This window comes from Pyxicephalus adspersus, chromosome 11 (assembly GCF_032062135.1).
Source record: "Pyxicephalus adspersus chromosome 11, UCB_Pads_2.0, whole genome shotgun sequence".
Classification (NCBI taxonomy): Eukaryota; Metazoa; Chordata; class Amphibia; order Anura; family Pyxicephalidae; genus Pyxicephalus; species Pyxicephalus adspersus.
This window is the reverse complement of record NC_092868.1, coordinates 32,438,529-32,459,299: the sequence shown is the minus strand read 5'-3', so window position 1 is coordinate 32,459,299 and position 20,771 is coordinate 32,438,529. Positions and strand designations below refer to the sequence as shown.

The 20,771-nt window shown below is 39.0% G+C and overlaps 1 protein-coding gene across 2 annotated transcripts in view; it reads right to left on the bottom strand.

Annotated features, from left to right (window-relative positions):
- The window catches only part of SLC37A4 (solute carrier family 37 member 4), a 29,876-nt gene extending 14,145 nt beyond the window's left edge, over window positions 1–15,731 (bottom strand). The window contains exons 1-2 of one of the 2 annotated variants that reach the window (XM_072427297.1): window positions 15,553–15,731; window positions 3,515–3,962 (exon numbers count right to left, since the gene is read on the bottom strand). In XM_072427297.1, the coding sequence (XP_072283398.1) occupies window positions 3,515–3,668 (154 nt within the window). In that variant the 5' untranslated portion in view covers window positions 3,669–3,962; window positions 15,553–15,731. The remainder of the gene's footprint in view (window positions 1–3,514; window positions 3,963–15,552) is intronic. The other variant, XM_072427298.1, reaches the window with a different exon arrangement.
- Between the last annotated feature and the right edge of the window lie 5,040 nt (window positions 15,732–20,771).

The following is a 20,771-nucleotide window of genomic DNA, read 5'->3' as shown; positions in this document are numbered from 1 at the left end:
CTATTGTGTCATTCTGGTGTCATTCCTTTAAAACTTTATTATGCAGTTATATTTTGTGCTTCTAGAAAAGAATTTAGCTTTTTCTTAAAGCAATCTATAGAACTTGCTAAGACAACTTCCTGAGGGAGCCAATTACACATTTTCACAGACCTTACTGTGAAGAATCCCTTCCTTATCCAGGGCTTAAACTTCTTTTCTTCCAGACACAAAGAGTGCCCCTTGTCCTTTGTAATGATCCCAAATGAATAATGGGGAGGGGAGTTCTCTATATGTAACCTTTATATATATATATATATATATACAGGGTGATCATATTCCCCCTATACATCTCTTCTCAAGGGAGAATAGATTCAGTTCAGCTAATCTCTCCTCATAGCTGAGCTCCTCCATTTCTGTTATTAGTTTAGTGGCCCTTCTCTGCACTCACTCCAATTCCACAATGTCCTTTTTGTGAACTGGTGCCCAAAACTGGACTGCATATTCCAGATGTGGTCTGACCAATACTTGTACAGGGGCAGGATTATGTCTCCATCTCTGCAGTCTATTCCTCTTTTATTACAAGAAAGAACTTTGCTAGCTTTAGATATTGCAGCTTGGCATTGCATGCTGTTATTAAGTCTATGATCTACCAGAATCCCCAGATCCTTTTCTGTTTCTGACTCCCCCAAATGTATTACCCCTAGACAGTATGAAGCATGCATGTTGTTAGCCCCCAAGTGCATATTTTACATTTATCCATATTAAATGTCATTTGCCACTTGGCTGCCCAATCAAACAGTACATCCAGGTCTGCTTGTAGATTATAGACATCCTGTATGGACTTATTTCCATTACATAGTGTGGTGTCATCTGCAAACACAGAAATGGTACTTTTAATTCCAAACTCAATATCATTTATAAAGATGTAAAACAGTCCGAACACTGAACCCTGGAGTACACCACTAATAAACTTTACACCAGTGGTCCCCAACCTTTTGGAGCTCACAGACCACTAAATGCATGGACTCCGGACATAAGCAGGGAGCCGTATGAAGAAACTTCCCCACAGAGTGATGTCATGATGCTAGAACACGCCCACTCTCCCATCGCAGGTCTGAGCCAGAGACACAAACCGCCCACCACCCAAGCCTGTGATCCGTTCAGGTCATGTGGTCCGCGGCTTTGGCCAGTGTGCCCCCCCAAGCAGGGTCTTTCTCCAGAGCCAGGGCCCACCTGTCAGACGGTCGTGAACCGGGGCTTGGGGACCCCTGCCTTGGACCTTTTAGAGTATGAATGTTGTGCTTAGTTTGGATTTTGCTGCATGACTGCCTCACTGGCACATGCCAATCCTGCACTACTGATCTGGGTTGGTACCTTTAACTCACCTAAAACAAGAGAAGGACCCAGGAAACCCCTCAAAAAGAAAGGTTAGGTTAAGGATAGGTTTAGACAAGGAGTTATTGGTGTGAGGAATTTAGACGCCTGTCAGCAGCTACTACCCAACATGAGCGACACTCCTCAGATTGCAAGGATGGTCTTAGTCTGTATGACCTCCATGCTTTTGCTTTTATTCACCTGTTGCATATACTGTAAATCCTTGCTTCCTTTTGCTTTGCTAAATATACTAATAAACTGATAATATTAGATCTGTTCAATAAGCACAAACAAAATGTGTTTAAATTCTGACAGAAATTTTGTCCGGCAGGTCCCTCGGCAGCGTTGGTCCTTCCCACAATCTAGTCCTGCGTCGTCTTGGAATTCCTCTTCATCCCGGTGCTGAGGAAGCACCGGATGCCACCATCTTCATTCTTCACTTCCTTCTTCTTCCTCGATCTTCTTGGCACAGCACCTACGCACTGCTAGATAGGAAAGGGAAAAAACAAAAAAAAGAGAGACGATCTCACTGCGCTTACATGAGATTGGCATTTCTTTCCCTTAATAGAAAAAATGCCCCTTCTGTGCATGTGCGTGATTAGGGCATGCACGTAAGGAGCACCCAGAGCCTTCTGGGATGCATGACGTAGGTATCCTGGGAGGCTCTGCTCTCCTATTTAGTCTTGATCATTGCAGCGATCAAGACTAAAAGTGAAGGTGCTGCACACTTTAAAAATAAATAATTAATACAACGGTGTTGCAATTAAAATGAATAACATGTTCCCTTTACATACAAGGGTTGTCCACCCTTTTATGTAAAGTTAAAATGTTTTTAGGTACCCTTTAAAAGGCTCTGTTGTCTGCTTATTTGCAAAGGTAGGCGCACACCATATTTCTGATACACAGTTATATTTCTCAGCTTGCTGCATGTTATGGTAAAAAACACAGAGAAACGTGAAAGTATTGCAGAGATCAACTTTTTTTGCATTCCCAGGCATTTTAGGTAAATTAACACAGTAGCGAAAGGAAAACACTTCAGCGAAATATTTTTTTGTGCATTTAAATTATAAATAATCCAATGCAAATTTACACGCCAGAGATACATCAGGGGAATGATTGAGCAGTTTTGGTAACAGTCAGCTGCCTCCTAATTCAATAGCAAACTATCTTTTATTTACCAAAGGATTTGCAACACTTATGTCTGTGTTTGAGATTTTTGCCCTTGCAAACCTGGACATTGAACTGTGAAAGTTTTTTCTTTGGCATGCATTTGCATACATACACATACTGCTGAATGATTTAGAGGAGTGACAAATGTTGTTTAGTAAACCCTGTATTGCACATATGTTTATAATATAAACCCCTTTATCATTTTTTTTCTACAATTCGTGTACTATCTTTAAAATAAAAAAAATCTAAAATACATGTATCTCTTGGAAATGCATTGGAGCATGTTTTTACTGGCTTTTTGCTGCAGGGAAGAGGATTTAGAAACAAAATGAAAGCCAAAACTTGACATTAGGTTTATCATTCCTTGCTACTGACATAAAGAAATAGTCTCCAAAAGTTGGGCCACCCAGGACAACTACTTCTGCTTCCTTGGCACAGCAAAGAATGGGCCTTGTCTCCTTTGGCTGAGCATCCAATTGGCATCTTCCCTGCCCACGGAACCCACTCTTATCTGTGGAGGGTTTTTCCTGGAAGGTCCCAGGAAATAGGTAATTACTCTTTTTACACTGCATTCCGATAGAAAATATAATGTACTTCTTTGATATAGGGTAAGGGGTTATCCTTGCAGCAAAGTAACTGAAACATTGGCAATGGAATAAGAATATAGTTTTATCTTTATAGGGTAATGCATTTACTTATTTTCATTTTGAATTGATTCCTAGCTTTGTTTAGGAATGCAAGGAGCCAAAACATATTAACCTGCATTTTTGTACACCCAAATTCAGGTCATGGGTTACAGGATCAATATCCAGGCGTCTGGTATTGTTAAATTCTGGTAGAAGTGTTAGCCAAAGCATTACAAATGTAGTGTACAATGCGTTTAAAAAAAGATAAAGCTAAATATACTGAAAACTAAAATGACTATATGAAAAGTGTAAATATGAAAAGATTCATTGGCCTATTCGCACAACAAATATTCACAAAAACTCACCTAAATCATCCTTGTCCAGTTTGATTTCTTGCATTACAGAAGGCATGACGAAAGAGAATGTCTTACGATTAAAATAGTAGAGAGTATATCCTGCAAACATGGCACTAAAGATGACTGTCCTGTAGTAGCCATATCCCTGTCCCTGTTGCCCCATTGTGTCCACCTGGAGATTTATAACTTAGATCCAGTGATTCATTTAAATGGAAAGCTCTTCTTATGGCTGTCAGTCTATCGATGCAAGGATCTGCACATTGATTTCCCAGTCAGAGCACAGAATAAGCCTGTAGAGCTGTAAGTAGAGAAAGTCAGAGGAGGGGAAAGGATTCTGCCAATCTCTTCAGGACTTTCTGCTGAGTAGTGAGTTTGCTCCCTGTTTTCTAGGAGGCTGGCAGCAAAAAAAACTTCAGAGAGAATGATTAACCCAGAGGAGCCATGCACTTACATTACCCTGCAAGAAGAGAAAGAAAGCAGATGATTTAGGCAAGGTGCAAAGTGACAGCATAGGTATTTAACATTTCTACTAACAAACATGGGTAAAACCTGTTTGTCTGATGTATGTCACAATGAAACACAAGGGCAAAGAGCAAAGGAAGATACATTTAACACACATTGTAAACAGATGTAAAAAAAAAAGAAACCTGATGATAAAGAAAATAATCAAATTTTATAACCTAGTATTAAAGTATTATTTAAAAAAAACACAAAACTTTATTTAGCAATGGATAAAAGTGTTATATTAAACCTGGGGAGGTTCACACTATCCATTTGTCCTGTCAACAAGAAGGAAAGGGAATTTCTAAATTTTGAGTGGTCACTGGAACATAAACAAAGGGGGAAGTCTTTCAATGGGAACACCATTCTATATCCCACTACATGGTATTTTTTTTAAAGCAAATTTTCTTTTATTTAGTCACTTTCTGTCTATAGCAACCAGTTAGCTTCCGACTGTCATTTATGAAGTACAGAACTAAAAAATAAGCAAGAAATGTTGTTCATGGGCACAAAGAAAAGTCTTGTTCGCTTTTAATATATAAACTCATATACCGGCTGTAGCAGACACCAAGACAACTCTTCTAAAGCCTTGATCCTTGATTTTAATGGGTGTCAATTAACAAAAAGATCTTACAAAGACCATATGTTAATCACCCTATTGAGTGATTCCACAAATCAAATGAGGAAATCTTTTCTAGAAAAACAAACAACTTAATAAATCAAATACAAATTAAAAAATAATAATAAAAAAAAAGAATATATGCAAAGACCGTACTACTACAAAATAAAAAAAAAGATCCATGGACAAACATCTTCAAAGTGATTATCCAAACAATATCCCTCTGGTGAGTAATGAAATGCACTGGCAATATAAATTGTCTGATCCCTTTTTATTTATTACGTATATGACAGCTCTTGGTCTGCTTCTTCTGATACAGAGATTCATGAAAACTTCTAAGCTTAAAGAAATAAATTCAAGTCATAACAAAGTAATGACAACTCCATGCTTAGGAAGGAACTAATATTATATGGATAAAAATGATTTAAATAAGAGTCTAGATCCCTGAGGTTTATTCTTTATTGATGTTGGGAAATATGTAAAAGCAGCCCACCTTTGAGTGCACAATCTTCAAATGCAGAACATGAAATCCTGTTCAACAGTGGACACTTTCCTGTATGAATGAACAAAAATTGAGCTGCACATCTACAAAGTAGAAGCCAGTGTGAACACTTGTGATGGCCATGTGACTCCCAGCATCAGGTGTTTACTGCTGAAAGGTATTATGAATGGTGTTTGATATATATATATATATATATATATATATATATATATATATATATATATATATATATATATATATAATATCCCTTTCACAAATTTGACAACCATGGATTCCTGTGCATTTATGTATTTTGTACAGATTTTGCCGTTTTGTTGACTGCTCTGGTTGTGACCCTTTGCCTAAAACTATTGATGTACCTGTAAAAAAGCTGAGTTGGTTGAAAGTTTAGAGGTTCAGGGAAATCTGGAAAGGGACAAATTCCACAAGATGTTTTTTTATTTTGGAATACACAACACTTTGTACACAGCTAAGAACAAAACATACTTTGCATAGCTGTTAACTCTGGACTGTGTGCAAGGCCACATAAACAGGTCAGACCAGATCCACAGCTCAGTGGAAGTCTCTCAGGATAGAGAATTAAAAGAGAACCATTTAACCTTGGAAGAACAATATGTGTATTACAATTTGAAATTGTGTTTTGTTTTTGTACTTACTCTTGTTCACAGATAAAAAAAAATTGATGTAAGTGTATTTAATATGTCTTTGTGTAATGCCAATTCAGAGCTTTCAATACTAACCTGTAACACTACGTGGCCTGTTATTATATAGCACCAACATATTAGGCAGCGCTGTACATTAAATAGGGGTTGCAAATGACAGACGAATACAGACTGTGACACAAGAGGAGAGCTGCCCCACAAGGGCCCTGCCCCGAAGAGCTTACAATCTAGGTGGTCTATCAATTGAAAGTAAAAACGTCTGTTCTGCAGTTTGTTTCAGATTAATAAAATGAAAGTGTTGTTCATCATATTATTCAGTCCCTTCAAGGGCTTAAATAAGTCCTTTGCATGCCCCTATTTTGGGCATTTCAGAAGTTGCAATACATTTTGTGCCTGAGGATGACCCATTGCACTTATTATGCATTATACTTTGACTTTCCTTCAAGCATCTCCTATATATTTTAGATGATGCCATTTTGGTCATATTAGGCATCCCTAACCACTAGTCCATGGGGCAAAGAAAAGGTTGGGGAGAAGGGTAAATACTTTTTTATAGACACTATAACTTTTTTATTCAAGGTCTTCAGTAGCAGGAACCAGAAATTATGAATTTATGTAATTTCCTGAGAAACAAACCACAAACAACTCTGGGACTCCCTGTACATGTTTAGGTAGTTATAAAAGATATGGTGCCTGGAATAGGACAGCCCTTCTATTTAAATTACTGGGGTATACACCCCTACAAACAAATACATTACATTGGTTTAAATGTTTGTGGTTATTTAGCTGGGCCATTACCCACCGTTGGCGTTTTTAAACAAAATCTAATGTAAACAAATTTGGTATGGCGCACACTTGATTTTGATATTTAATAAATTATGAATTCTAACTATATACAATTGTGATATTTATGTATAAATCATAGAAAGCCCCAATCGGTCCTGGTGCCAATGTAATGTATAAATGTTTAGGTAAGCTGATTCTAGTAACTAGTCATTTGCTGGTACAATGTACCGAGCCATATTCATTGTACATGTTGAGTGTCTTCAGTAAAAGTTTCTCCTGTAATATACAGCAGAATTTATTGACCACAACTGAGAAAAACATGGATGTAAACGACAGCCATTTGCAGGGAAAACCAGAAGTAGATCATAGCACAGTGGGTTATTAATTTCTCACCTTCCTTTTGTTGACGGCAGCATTAAGCGATCATTGTCACATAATCCTGTTCATGCATTTACGAGACAGTCATGAAACTATTGGGTATTGTCCATAATCTCCAAAATGTTTTAGTGACTGATTATGTATTTCCATTTAAAAGTAGGTTTGTATGTGGTCAATTATAATACTATTAATATATTGCATTTAGATAACTCTAGCATATTATATAGGGTTTTATAAAGTCCATAGTCCCATCAATATAATATAATGTCCCTACCATAGTCATATGTCAATATTATAGTCTAGGGCAGCCTCTCTCAAACTTTTTAACATGGAGGAACCCCTCGAAATAACTTTCAGGTCTCAGGGAACCCCCTGCTTTAACTTGCTATGTCTACAGCTCACAGTACATTAGTGTGGTGGTCAGTAAGAAGAATGTCTCTTACATTGCTGGCCAGTGACAAGAATGTCACTTATAAATAGCCAAAAGCATCATTGGTGTCACTTAAACTGACCCGAGAAGTGCAAACTGCCTATTGCTAAACCTCTGGAGGAGCCCTGGTTTAGGGACTCGTCTAGGGTCAGTTTTGAGAGGAAGCCAATTACTCTACTGAAATGTTTTAGGGATGTAGGAGGAAACCCACGTAAGCACTGGGAGAACATTCAAACTCCATGCAGATGGTGTCCTGGCCACTATTTGAACCCGAGACCCCTTTGTTCCACTGTGCTACTCTTTATACAAGAGCTTTATATAGATTTAAATAGAAAACACACCAGCATTTTTTTTTTTTTTTTTTTTTTTTTAATGACTGACTGAATTAAAATATGTTTCTTTATAACTGCCTGGAACTGTATTTTATGTAAATATCCTACACACACTGTTCCTTTCCTTTAACTAAATTTATGATGTGAAGATAAGATAGATTGTTGTATTTTGGGTTCTCCTTCTCTATTCAATTACACAAAATAAATCTTTCTTCTTCACTAAGACAAAGAATGGCATTGAGCACAGGACAAAGTATTAAGAACAAGGTCACCCGAGCCAATGTAAATGACGGTCTGGACTTTTATGTGTAAATAATTGTGTCTTATGTATTAAAGCTCTCCAAGGCTGTAGAGGATACACTTTCATCAGTGAAGATGGGTGATCCAGCAAACCTGGAATGGATTTTTTCAAAGTCATTTGCTAGCAAAATGTTTTGAATTCTGGACCAGATCTACTCCAGGTTTGCCTTCACTGAAGAAAGTGTATCCTCTACAGCCTTGGAGAGCTTTAATAAATAAGGAACGATGTGTATTTCTGTACAATAATTAGACTGAGCTAACCATACCTTTGCTGTCTGCTGATTGTGAACAACTTTATATCAGGACAATCTAATACATAAATGAAATACAGTACGACAGTCATACGTATATCAGTATAAATACTCTGGTTATTTTGTGCATGAAGGGTTAACTTGCTCTTTAAGTTGAATGTCTATCTGGCAAGAGCTAGGATATAATACACTTGAATGGTAGGAACTAAATATAAAACAAGCTGAGCTTTTAGCTCTGGGGGCTGACAGACAGCTTTTCACAAATAGCATCAGTGCAAATGTGAGAGGGCGGCCTGCAATTTAACCCTCCACTGTCACAAGACAAAGTATTGATATAAATATATGTCAACTACAATAAAGCATTCATATTACATGTGCATTAGTGCAAAAAATTATTTTAGATATTGTTTAATAATGAAAGTTACTTTTTTCCTAAACATTTATATTAACATGGTAATCTAAATGTAATCAATATTATTAATTTAATGGAAAAAAATACCTGCGCATCTTGCAAGAAATCTTGTGAGCTGGTTAGGTTAAGTTTAGACTAATGGTTTTTGCAAGCCATACCACTGCAGTTAAACCAGATTTAGCTAACCCCTAAAAAAAGGTTAATACTGGAAGGAATGCTTTTTATCTCCTTTTTTCAGGTTCTTGCCTTTTGTAGCATTGCCACAGTTTTTCTCAAGAGCTACATGCAATGTCCAAGGCAGTTAACATCTCCAATCACTTGCAAAAATTAAAGACTAAATTTACAACGAAGTGTTTGCACGTGTTACTGCCCCCACTGGTGCATAGAATTTGCCAGTAAGTGCCCAAGATCAGAAAATGTCATTTGTTTCCAATGCCAATTTGAACTTGATGTCTTGTTGGTCTCCAGTGACTATTACCTGATGTGTGTACGTAGCCCTAAGGTAATCTGACATATATACAGGGGTCCCTTGAAGTCGTTCATCAATCTGCCATGGCAATCAGGGACAAGCACTGTGCATTTCTATGGAGGAGATTTTACTAAGGTGCAGCTCAGTCATTACAGTGCTGTGTGTACAGCTCTCATTCATTCATCGCTAATGATAATTTCCACCGACAATCTTCTGATGTTCATCGGATGTTCGTCCCCATGTCCTCTCCCTTTGATGCAATTTTATCAGTGATATTGTTTTTACGACTACAGCAGCGTGCTGAAAAGTTTAATGTCAGACCATAAAGGGAAAGACATAAAGCCATGAAACTTATATGGTATTTTTCATATTAACTCTAAAGGTTTTTCCATTTGACATATAATTTCTCAGTTTTCTTTAACCTTTCCAAAATACTTTTTGATGTCTGGTGACCATATTCTAACTCTGCTGCTGCCATCCCCACCGAATCATTCAAACACTTCCTCAGTTTCAAAATCTTTTCAAGGTCTGAAAACTGAAAAAAGACGATATGGCGAGAACGGTGGATGGACAATGAACTGAAATCCAAAGTTATTCAAAACATTTCTTGTCTTGTGAGCCACAGGAACAGGTGGATCGTTGTGCAAGTGGAGAACACTTTTCCAGCTTCACCCGCTGGTTTTCTTTTAATGGGTATGATTTAATAAAGCTCTCTAAGGATGGAATGAATTTCTTCTGTTATTTGCTAGCAAATGTTTTAAATCCTGGACCAGATTCATTCTAGGTTTGCTGGATCACCCAGCTTCTCTAAATAAAATGTATGCTCTGCAGCCTTGAAGAGATTTATTAAATCAGGCCCAATGTCTCCTATATTTAGTTCAGCATGTAATATTCTTCAGTCCCCCTGGCGGTATTCCAGAGTGTGGGTCGGGGTGAAATTTTCTTTACAGAAAGTGGTAACCCCAAGCCACACTTGGGGAAGGGGGGGGGGGAGATTGAGAACTTACCTGGTCCTCACGAGCCCGTGGTGTCCTCCAGCGATGCCAGCCTGGCATCTAGGTCCACTTGGTGATGCTCAACATCTGTGTCTCCTAGGGGATGCAGATGCTGGCCGGGTATGCAACACATTTGCGGGCACTGTGCAGACTGCGTGCATGCTTCGGGGCAGGACTGGAGGTAAATTTAAGATTAAAAGTATTTTTAAATGTCAGGTTTACCTATTTAACATTAAAAATTATTAAATAATTTTAACGCCAGGGAGGTTATTGGTCATGGCCTATTGAAGATGGTCATCAAAATACCCTTCTCATGTCCAATAAATTTGGCCATGATCTGTCTTTATATATTTTGTGTCCTTGCAAGAACTGAGGTTTGGTCTCTGGGTTATAGCAGTGTAACCATGTTTCATCACTAGATCCCTTAAAATGCTTTAAAATCATCTTGGAGGTATCTACATCTTGTCAAATATTACTGCACATACTCAGCTGACAGCTTCTGCATACCCAACCGTTCATAACTTATAAACCTAACATATTCCTTGGATATCTCTGGTGCCAGCAATTGTTTCAGCTTAGATTTGCCAATTTGCAATATCAGGGTATAAACTTGATCAACAATTTTCTGGGGTTGATAATAATGAAGGCCTTCAAGATTTTCCTGCATTTTTGTTTAATGTTTTAATGCTGAAAGCTGGAACAACTTCTTTAAAGTTGAGTATGAAGGGCACTTATCACTCACTGCTTGCATCATTCTCATTTTTTCTGCAAGAACTGGAACTTCACGAAAGTTCAGCATTTGAAAACTCTACCCTCCACATTTTACACAATATAAAACAATGCTCTTTCTAGCTATAGAAAAGGATTAAGTGGTCCATTAAATCTGCCTAATTTTAAAATGTTTTTGTACAAAATCTGTTATTCCCACACTTGCTTAAAATCACCTACTGTTGACTGACTCACTACTTCTGCTAGCTGTCAGTTCTGAGCATCCACTCCTTTTTTAACTCTTATAAGGTTACAATACACTTTTCTCCTGCTAGTTTAGGGTCAAATCCCAGCATTCTTATATATGCATGTAGAATTTACATGTTCAGTTCTTGAAGTCTCTCCTGATCTAATAAATATATTTATATTTACAGGTAGACATCTGACATACGGACGAACAAACCCACAGTCCCTATCTCCTATGTAACGCAGAGACTACCTGTACTGTTTTATATTTCAGACCATTTTTTTGTCAATCTGTTCTATAATTTTGTAAGTGAAGTTTCCAGAACCATACACAGTATTCTAAATTATTTTTTCTCCCGTGCCTGGCCACACTCTTTGCTCCATGAATAATCTTCTCAAACAGGCACCCCCAAATCAAGTTCCTTGATATTTCTTGTGAATAAAGTACCCCAATATTGTCTAGTATCCTTTTCTCTAAATGTATAATTTTGTATACTGCAGTTTCCAATGCCCTGACCAACCTTCCATCAATGTCACATGTTCCATGTTACAACCATGTTATGAACCTCATTTCACACATTTCTTGAGCACGAAGACTAACTTGTCCACACAGCCTAAAATCAGAATAACTAGAGCAACGCCAAGTACAGGGCTTTGTGGTGATTGGTTCACAAAGTACTTCATTTACAACCACACTTTGATCCATGGCTCCTCCTATACCTGCACTTAAAGTCAATGGAAAATGTAGGTGGAAGGTTTACAATGTGTTTGTTTAATCTGCAGGAAATAGGACATTCACCATTTTACAGTGATCGTCACAAAAAAAAAAATGCTTGGGAAAACCCTTTCCTATGCTACTCATACCAGGCTTTTAAAAAAATTGTACCTCTTAAGCACAAATTGTAGGAAAGTCCGCACAACAATAGTTCACTAAAAAACCACTGTCTGCACCATAACCTTTGATCTCCAAAAGAGATAAACTTGAAAAAGGATCCTCAGTATCCAATATCTTGCTGGGAGTTTAGCATGTCTGTCCCCTTCAAAGCTCCATGGTTCCTACTACTGGCCCTGACATGACTACAGTATACAAGAATGATGTGAGGACGGCAGGCAGAGGCACTTTGATTATGGAGTATTGGGTATATCACATTTCCAAAGAAGTAAGGGCTCTTTCACACCCAGGGTGTCAAACCACAAAGCTGGCAGCTCCCAGCGCAAACTGCTGCTGTGTGCCCAGGAGTGGCAAACTGCACTGTGGGTATCCAGATTTGCACATGGCTGTGGGGCAACTACGGTCATGTGCAAAAAATAGTTACCAAACTCACTTTTGTCGGGTGATTGGAACTAGTGTTGGTTGAATATCTCACTAATCAATTCGACAGCTATTCAATCAAATAGTGAGATTTTGTTCAGGTGATCGAGTGCCAAATTTGCACACTATTGAAGAGAATGGTCAGAGAATTCAGGTTATTTTTAGGGACTATTAAGGGCTGCAAAAGTAATCAGATTGCTCATGCACCCCTTTACTAGTTGTATGTGTTCTTGGATAAATTAGTGCCCCAGGGATCACACACTCTTCTCAATGATTGCAGACTTTGCTGCAATCATTTAGAAGATGCCAGGGTGGCAAGTATCTCTTACTCTGTAACATGCACAGTATTAGGATGCATTTGTTACATTTTTCTCACAGTGGATAAAAGAAAAATGTAGTAAATTTATCATAATTTTACTATGCTGGAAAGTGTGTTACAGAGTAAGAGATATCATGTCATTGTAGGCTAACCTGTATAAAAAAAAAAAAAATAGTTAAACACAAATACTAAATTTAACAAAATTTTTCACTAATTGGGACCACCATTGAACTTGTGGCAGACTGCTGCGGCTCACCGAGGGCCTAAAATGGCCCTAAAGGATGCTGGAGCACAATGGACGAGAGGGGTAGATGCTCATTGTTTGCTTTAAAGGCGGTGCTCTTAATTCAATCTCTAAAATGCCAACACAGTCACTTTATTGGGAAACTGTCATTACAACAACATCCTCCCCATAAGATTTTTATAAGATGTTAGGAGCCACAAAGTTGTCAAGTGGCACTTTACATTTTTCTCTTTTGATATTTCCCTGGAAGCTACATAAAAGGTTCTTGGACAGAGAACAGGCAGTGATTTCTAGGCACTCGAAAATGCTTGTTTAGGTGTTTGCAAGCAGCTACAAAACCTAGCAAAGAGATGCAGAGAGAAGCAAAGAGTTTTTTTTACTGAAAACTGAAAATATTTACCAACACTTGCATAAGTGATGGAGGAGGCTGGGGTGGCAAGCTGTCCCTGGACCAGGGCTGGAATACTCCAAATGAACTTAAAGCGTCCCAAAACTCAGAATTCTCACTTTACATAAAAGGGTAGACAACCCTTTTTTTATGTAAAATAAAAATTCTGTTTTTTTTTGCCCCTCTATCACTTATGCAAGTGTTGGAAAAACAGTGTTGGTAAACATTTTCAATTTCCAAAATAAATAGGTTTTGCTGCTGCTTGCAATGAATGGGAGTGCAAAGCCTCCCGGGATATCTATGTCACACATCCCAGGTGGCTCTTGGTGCACCTCGGGCATGCGCAGAAGGAGCCTTTTCGTCAAAAGGGGAAAAATTGCAGATCTCACGCATGTGCAGTGTGATCGGCAAATTTTTTTCCAAACTGCATCACCAATCTCGCGCCTGGGTCAGGTGATGTAGGAAGAAGAACCAGGAAGAAGAGGAGAAGATGGCTGGGCCTAGCACACTGGCCCAAAGACAGATACCGGGACAACACGGGACCCGATGTAAGAAAAGCCTCTGGACCGATCAACTGCTCTGGGGGATTGAAGGCAAGTATACTTTTTGTTTTGTTTTGGGTAGTTTTGAGTTTAATTCCTCTTTACCCCCGTAGCGGTAATCCTGAGTGTGTTTTACGGTAATTCCAAGTTACACTCATGGTTGCTAAAAACAAAACAAAAAACACTTTGTTCCATTGGTGTCCTACTGGTCCCTGCAGGTCCATGGGACATGTCTTCTTTCTTAGATCTTCAGCCGGCGACTGCAGAAACGTTCCCTGGGGTTTCCCGGTGACGTCGGCACGGGCAGGAGGAGCAGCGGGAAATTCAAATAATTTTGTATTAGATTCAATACAAAATAGCTGTATTGAGTCCAATACAAAGAAATCTTTATATAATATAAATAAGATATATATAATTAAATTTATACATGCTACTGTACAGTTATATTATATTATATGTTTCACTATTTTTTTAACAGATTTTTGTGTTTTTTTATTTAAAGTTTATTATTACATATATTAAATATTGGACATATTTCAGTGAGTTATGCCTAAGAATTATAGGCCTACAATGTAAAATATATTTCCAAGCATAAAAATGTAATGCTTTTTGCGTGGAAATACGCACAGAATTAGAACGCTGGGCGAGGGGGGAAGCCATGTCTTAGGGTCTCATTGTAATGAGGGGTAGCATTTCTCTGGAAGTATGTGCTGAAGTGTTTTTAGGGGTCAAAGCTTAGCAGCTACCTATACCTGGCAGGGCGCATTGTATGGTGTGTGTAGTTTTTGATTCGGAAATAGATTCAGTGAGCAGTATTTGACAGACCAGCACTATATGATAGCTTTAGTTTTGTATTTTTATGATGTTTGGGGGGTCAGGGGCGTGCCATCCACGTGGATCAACTTTGGACCTATTCAGTTTTTTTTTTGCAACAAGTTTTAGGCAACAGAACCTAACCTAATCCTGCAAGGCTGAACATGCCCTGAGCATTTTAGATACCTGGCTTCAGCCTTTCATCTTGCAGTTGTACAGAGGACTTTCTGGTCATGACCCTGATTTCCTTGCAAACTGTCATATTCTCACAGTGTTCATTAGAACCTGCATCAAGCAAGAAATAACCCAACTTTTTACCTGAAAGGTAAACTTTAAGCATCATCAAGCCCCTTGTTTCCCAGTCTTACAATCCCTGGCCTGGCCCTTTGCATTGCAGTTCTTTCATTCCTAGAATTTCAAGCTAATATAGGCTCAGCTTTCTGATTTCAGGATTCTTGGTGCAGCCCTGTTAGCTCCGCCCACCAGCCATGATCTGCCTGCACTGCATAGAGAACCACAAACACCTAGCGATAGCAGGGCTGGGACTTTATTTACACATTATTAATAGATCTCAGATATAAAGTGCTGACGGGTGTCTTCAGATTTAATTATTATGATGCTGTGGAGCAGCTGCTTCACTCACAATTGTATCTACAATGGAATTCCTGCTACTGCTGAGACTGCAAAATTACAATGGTGCTCCAGGTAACAAAGCTGTCCCTGTACCATGGCCCTCAGGCAGCCAATATAATGGTAAAGGATGAATCCTGGGCCTAAAGCTTCTGAAGAAACATTCACTTGTTAATATAAAGATTCATTGCTCTGACGTCACACTCACCCTCTGCTCTGCAGCTCCAAGCAACACCCTGTGCGCCTCCACTCCCCCCACATAACAGTTCAATAGAGGTGTTGTCCACGCCCACAAGTTCCATATGCAAATGAAGACAGACAAGCGGGGTCTTTGATAAGTCCAAAATATAGAAAAGGTGAAGCTAGCCCCTCCTCCCAGTATTTTACAGTTGGGCGAAAATGCCACGAAGACTTGTCAATAAAAGGTTACATTGTCTTGTGTATTGTGCGCTGGCAGCTGCAAGTGACCAATTAGAAGCGAAGGTAAGCTATAGACCACACCCACCCGACCATAGGAAAAAGAAACATCCCCGGCATCTCTGTGGCTGTGTCCTACTTCCAGCCCGCCACTAGGTGGCGCACAATTATCTATTTTGTTCTGTGGTCATCACATTGCAATAGCTGAGCCGCCAGTACAGTAAATCTGCACAAATTTACTGAGAATACCAAATAATAAAATTAATAATAATAGCAAACATGATTTATATAGCACCAACATATTATGCAGTGCTGTACATTAAATAGGTATATCATAAAACTGACCATAGTATTTACTTATATCGGATGTAATGTAAGAAACTAATTTATACTGCTTGCTAAAATGGGGAATATTTGGTTACAAGACTTAACAGGGGTGTCAAACTCAAATACACAGAGGGCCAAAATTAAAAACTTAATAAAGTTTATTGAATGAGGAAGTTTTTCCTTCTCATTAGATATAAAACCTTTTCAGATGGAAACAAAGAGGTTTTGCTTCACATTCAATCTGGAACAAGCTTATAATAGAAAAAGAACTTTTTTTTAAATGTTCTTTAAGAAAAAATCTTATGCCTCTATTTGTAGTCTTCTGTGTTAAATTTCAATGGTAATCCTTTTGCACAGTCTAATATTAACAATATTCTTCTATGGAAATCCAACCATTCAAATCTGTGCCTTGGAGTAGCAAGGTAAAGTACAGCTGAGGGGGAGTGCTGGAAATGCCAGGCACGCCCAATGCAGAGCTAAATTTTGTGAGTGGCCCACCGGCATTATTTGCGTCTATAAAACAGTCCAATGCGGGGCCACGCATTGGCAGAGAGCCCGCTGGTCTATAGACGCGAGTGATGCTGGGAATTGTAGTAGCGGTGCTTTTTCAATGCAGCAGAGGGCCAGCTGAAGTTCATATTTAGGATTCCTTTGGGGGAAAAAATAGGACGTCGCAAGCCAGAGGTTGACACCCCAACAAGACACAACACAAAGGTAAAGTGGAACTAAAGGTTCACATTGCAAAATTGTCAGCAGGTGGAACGTTTTATTGCAGAATGGACATTGGCTGTTCCTTCTGCAATGAAACACACTTTACTTGCCTGTTTGCAATCTTCTTTCCATAGTACACACCATGCACAGCTCAGTGCAGGATACCAGAACTGACTAAACTCCTGCATGCAGGAACAGGAGTTATGTAATCCCAGTCTGGCCAATCAAGATGGCTTAAAATACGACACACAGAAGAAAAGTTGAGGGAGATAGCAGCACCCACACCTGAGTGAAAATAAAAAAAATAATTTCACTGGTATGTTAACTGCCTAATAACAATTGTTAGCAACTTAATTTTTAACATTTAGTTCCACTTTAAAACAAATTCTATTTTTAAAATTATAATACTGCTCTGCATTGAATTAATCAATGTCACAATTTGATAAATTAATAGGTACATTGCTGCTGGTGAAAACATGTTGTGTAATGGTAAGTATCTTTGGATATTGTAAAGTTTTTGGAACCATTTGGTGAAATTATTTCGCTGATACTTGATATTGAATGTCATAAGGTCCATATCACACTAGTGATCGTTTCATTGGTGGTGTCTTGCCAGTGATAGGATCTTTAAGAGATTAGTGAGAACCCTTAGCTGCAATTATGGGGTCCCTGCTTTGTTGATTCCTAATTGGTTAGTGAAATTCTGCAATGTAAGTTTCCTCTTATGGAGGATTGTAGTATATAGGGAAAACCAAAAAGAAAGGGTGGGGTGTAAGGCTGAGGTACTGCGATTGGCCACGGAAAATGTTTCAACCTTAACACCCCAAAAAGAGCAGAATCATACCGCAGGTATAGAAATCAGAGGTATCAGAATCCCAGCTGTTCCTCATTTACAAATCCTGTTCCTCTTTTCTTCTTTAGTTGCTCCTTTGTTATAAAATATTTGCTATTAAACTACCATAATGGGTATACTAAACCTCATTTCTGTACTCTATTATATGGCGTTTTTATTCAAGAGTGGGTGGTTTAGAGGAAAAATAGCTGTGGGGCAAAAAGGCATTTGTGGGTTTAACTGAATATTTTTGGTATGTTGCTTCTTCATTGTTTGCAGTTGGGGATATGGTAAGGGTGTGTCATTTGTTCTGTATACTTTGTGCTTAAAGCAGAACTAAACTTAAATGGTAAAAAATGTGAACAGGTTCTTTATTATAGAAGCCATGTCTGATGACCCTTCTGCAATAAAACAAACTTACCTGCCTGTTTGCAATCTATGTAGCTCAGTGTGATCCCGGCATGGCTGGCTGGCTGGTGGAAATTAACAAACTCACATGCACATGCTCTGGAGTGAATTCATCCCAGCCTTGCTGATCAAGATGGCTGAAGATCCCAAACCTGGAAGCGGACCAGCTAGCCATACCAGCAATGAAGCAAGGACAGTTGAGCTGAGATAAAACTCTCTGAAATGCTTATCCTTGTCCTATTCGCCTTGCTCCTACATTCTGCTCATTTAAAAGAGCATTCAAAACCCATATTTTGAAACTTGCCTACCCATCTTCTTCTGTCTTTTGAAACCGTCACTATTTCCCTCCATTACATTCCTCCACCTCCTAGATAGTAAGCTCTTCGGGGCAGGGTTCTCTCCTCCTGTGTCCCTGTCTGTATTTGTCTGTCATTTGCTACTCCTATTTTACATTGAGTTTATTAAGGAGTTTATTCTATTACAGAAGGGATATCATCTGTCTTTTGGAATGAAGAACCAACCTGCTACCAATTTTTTAATGTCTGAAGCTACGTACACATGTGTATTAATTATCGTTAGAAAATGTATGATTAATGACTTATCACAATTATTTTGTTCAAATATAATCCACCAATAGTGTACACACACTAAATACGTTTGAAGGAAGTGACGTGTACTGGAGAAAGTGTACCAAAGAACCATCCACGATCTCTGAGTGACAGTACACAATAGATAGCGAATGATCATCGCCCAATCAGATCCACCAGGGCGGTCGTTTGTTTCCAGTGGCATTCCTCATTTATCATCGTCATTGGCCAGTCGTTGTGTACTTTATTTGGTATTGATTATCGGATGATCGATTAGTCGTTCATCCAACAATAATTATTGCACGTGTGTACGTAGCCTAGGTTTAGTTCTGCTTTAGCACATCCGCAGGATACTAGGTTATGAGGGCAGTAGAGATAAAGAGTCCCTGTCTTCCCAGCACTGACATCCCCCGTCTCTGATTTCAGTCGCAGAGACTTTACTCTTCCTCCTGGCATCTACGCATAGATCTTTGGCAGCCCATGTAATGACATTACAGAGTCTATGAAAAAAGAACACACAGGACCAGTCAAAGTAATTAAAAAAGTACGCAAGAAACAAGAAGAAGGGTAAGAGGGAGGTCCCCAATCATCCCAAGGAAGCCACATTTTTATAAATGAAACAGACCCCAGCATAGGAAAATGCAGAGTAATGGAAAATAAAGGGCAATATCCACCATCTGTTATACCAGAAACCCATAGTGTTATATAGTACAGAGGTCTCAAGTATGTCATGTATTACAGTGCATTAATAGGGGGGATTAAATATGCAGCACTGGTCAGGGATACAATTTGTATAAAAATATGTCCTCTAAATTCCCTGTTTTTATCATTAAACGTTTCCTATTTCTGTATGTGTCACTTTCATTTGTGTACCTATTTACCTTTATCTGTGCATTATACTTATAGTGAGGGAAATAAGTATTTGATCCCCTGCTAATTTTGTACCTTTGCCCTCTGACAAAGAAATGACTATAATTGTATTGGAAGGTTTATTGTAGCTGTGAGAGACAGAAAAACTACAAAAGAACCCTTAATACCCTCAGAGCTTGATGTGCATTGTATTGAGTGAAATAAGTATTTGATCCCATATCAACCAGCAAGATTTCAGGCTCCCAGGTGTCTTCCTTGGATGCAGGTAATGAGCTGGGATTAGGAGCACCCTCTGTAAAGGAGTGCTCCTAATCCAAGTTTATTATACAGTACATTTATAAAAGACACCTGTCCACAGAAGCAATCAATAAATCAATCAGATTACAAACTAGCCACCATGGCCAAGACCAAAGAGCTGTAAGGAACAAGATTGTAGACCTACACAAGGCTGGACTGGGCTACAAGACTATCGCCAAGCAGCTTGGTAAGAAGGTGACAACAGTTGGCGCGATAATTCACAAATGGAAGAAACACAAAATATCTGTAAATCTCCCTCAGTCTGGGGCTTCATGAAAGATCTCCCCTCGTGGAGTGCAATGATCAAGAGAATGGTGATGAAGCTACCCAGAACTACACGGGGAACTTGTCAATGATCACAGGGCAGCTGGGACCATAGTCACCAAGAAAACAATTGGTAACACACTGTGCTGTGAAGGCCTGAAATCTTGCAGAGCCCGCAAGGTCCCCCTGCTCAAGATAGCACATGTACAGGCTTGTCTGCAGTTTGCCAATGAACATCTGAATGATCCAGAGGAGAACTGGGTGAAAGTGTTGACGTCAGATGAGACCAAAATTGAGCTCTTTGGCATCAACTCGCCGTGTTTGGAGGAAGAGTAATGCTGCCTTTGACCCCAAGAACACCATCCCCACCATCAAACACGGAGTTGGACACATTATACTTTGGGGGTGTTTTTCTGCTAAGGGGACAGAAAACCTTCACCGCATTGATGGGACAATGAATGGGGCTATGTACCGTCAAATCTTGGGTGAGCACCTCCTTCCCTCAGCCAGGGCATTGAAAATGGGTGGTGGATGGGTATTCCAGCAACACAATGACCCAAAACACACGGCCAAGGCAACAAAGGAGTGGCTCAAGAAGCACATGAAGGTCCTGGAGTGGCCTAGCCAGTCTCCAGACTGGTTGATAGGGGATCAAATACTTCTTTCACTCATTACAATTCACATCACGCTCTGACTTTTGAGCACTGGGATTCT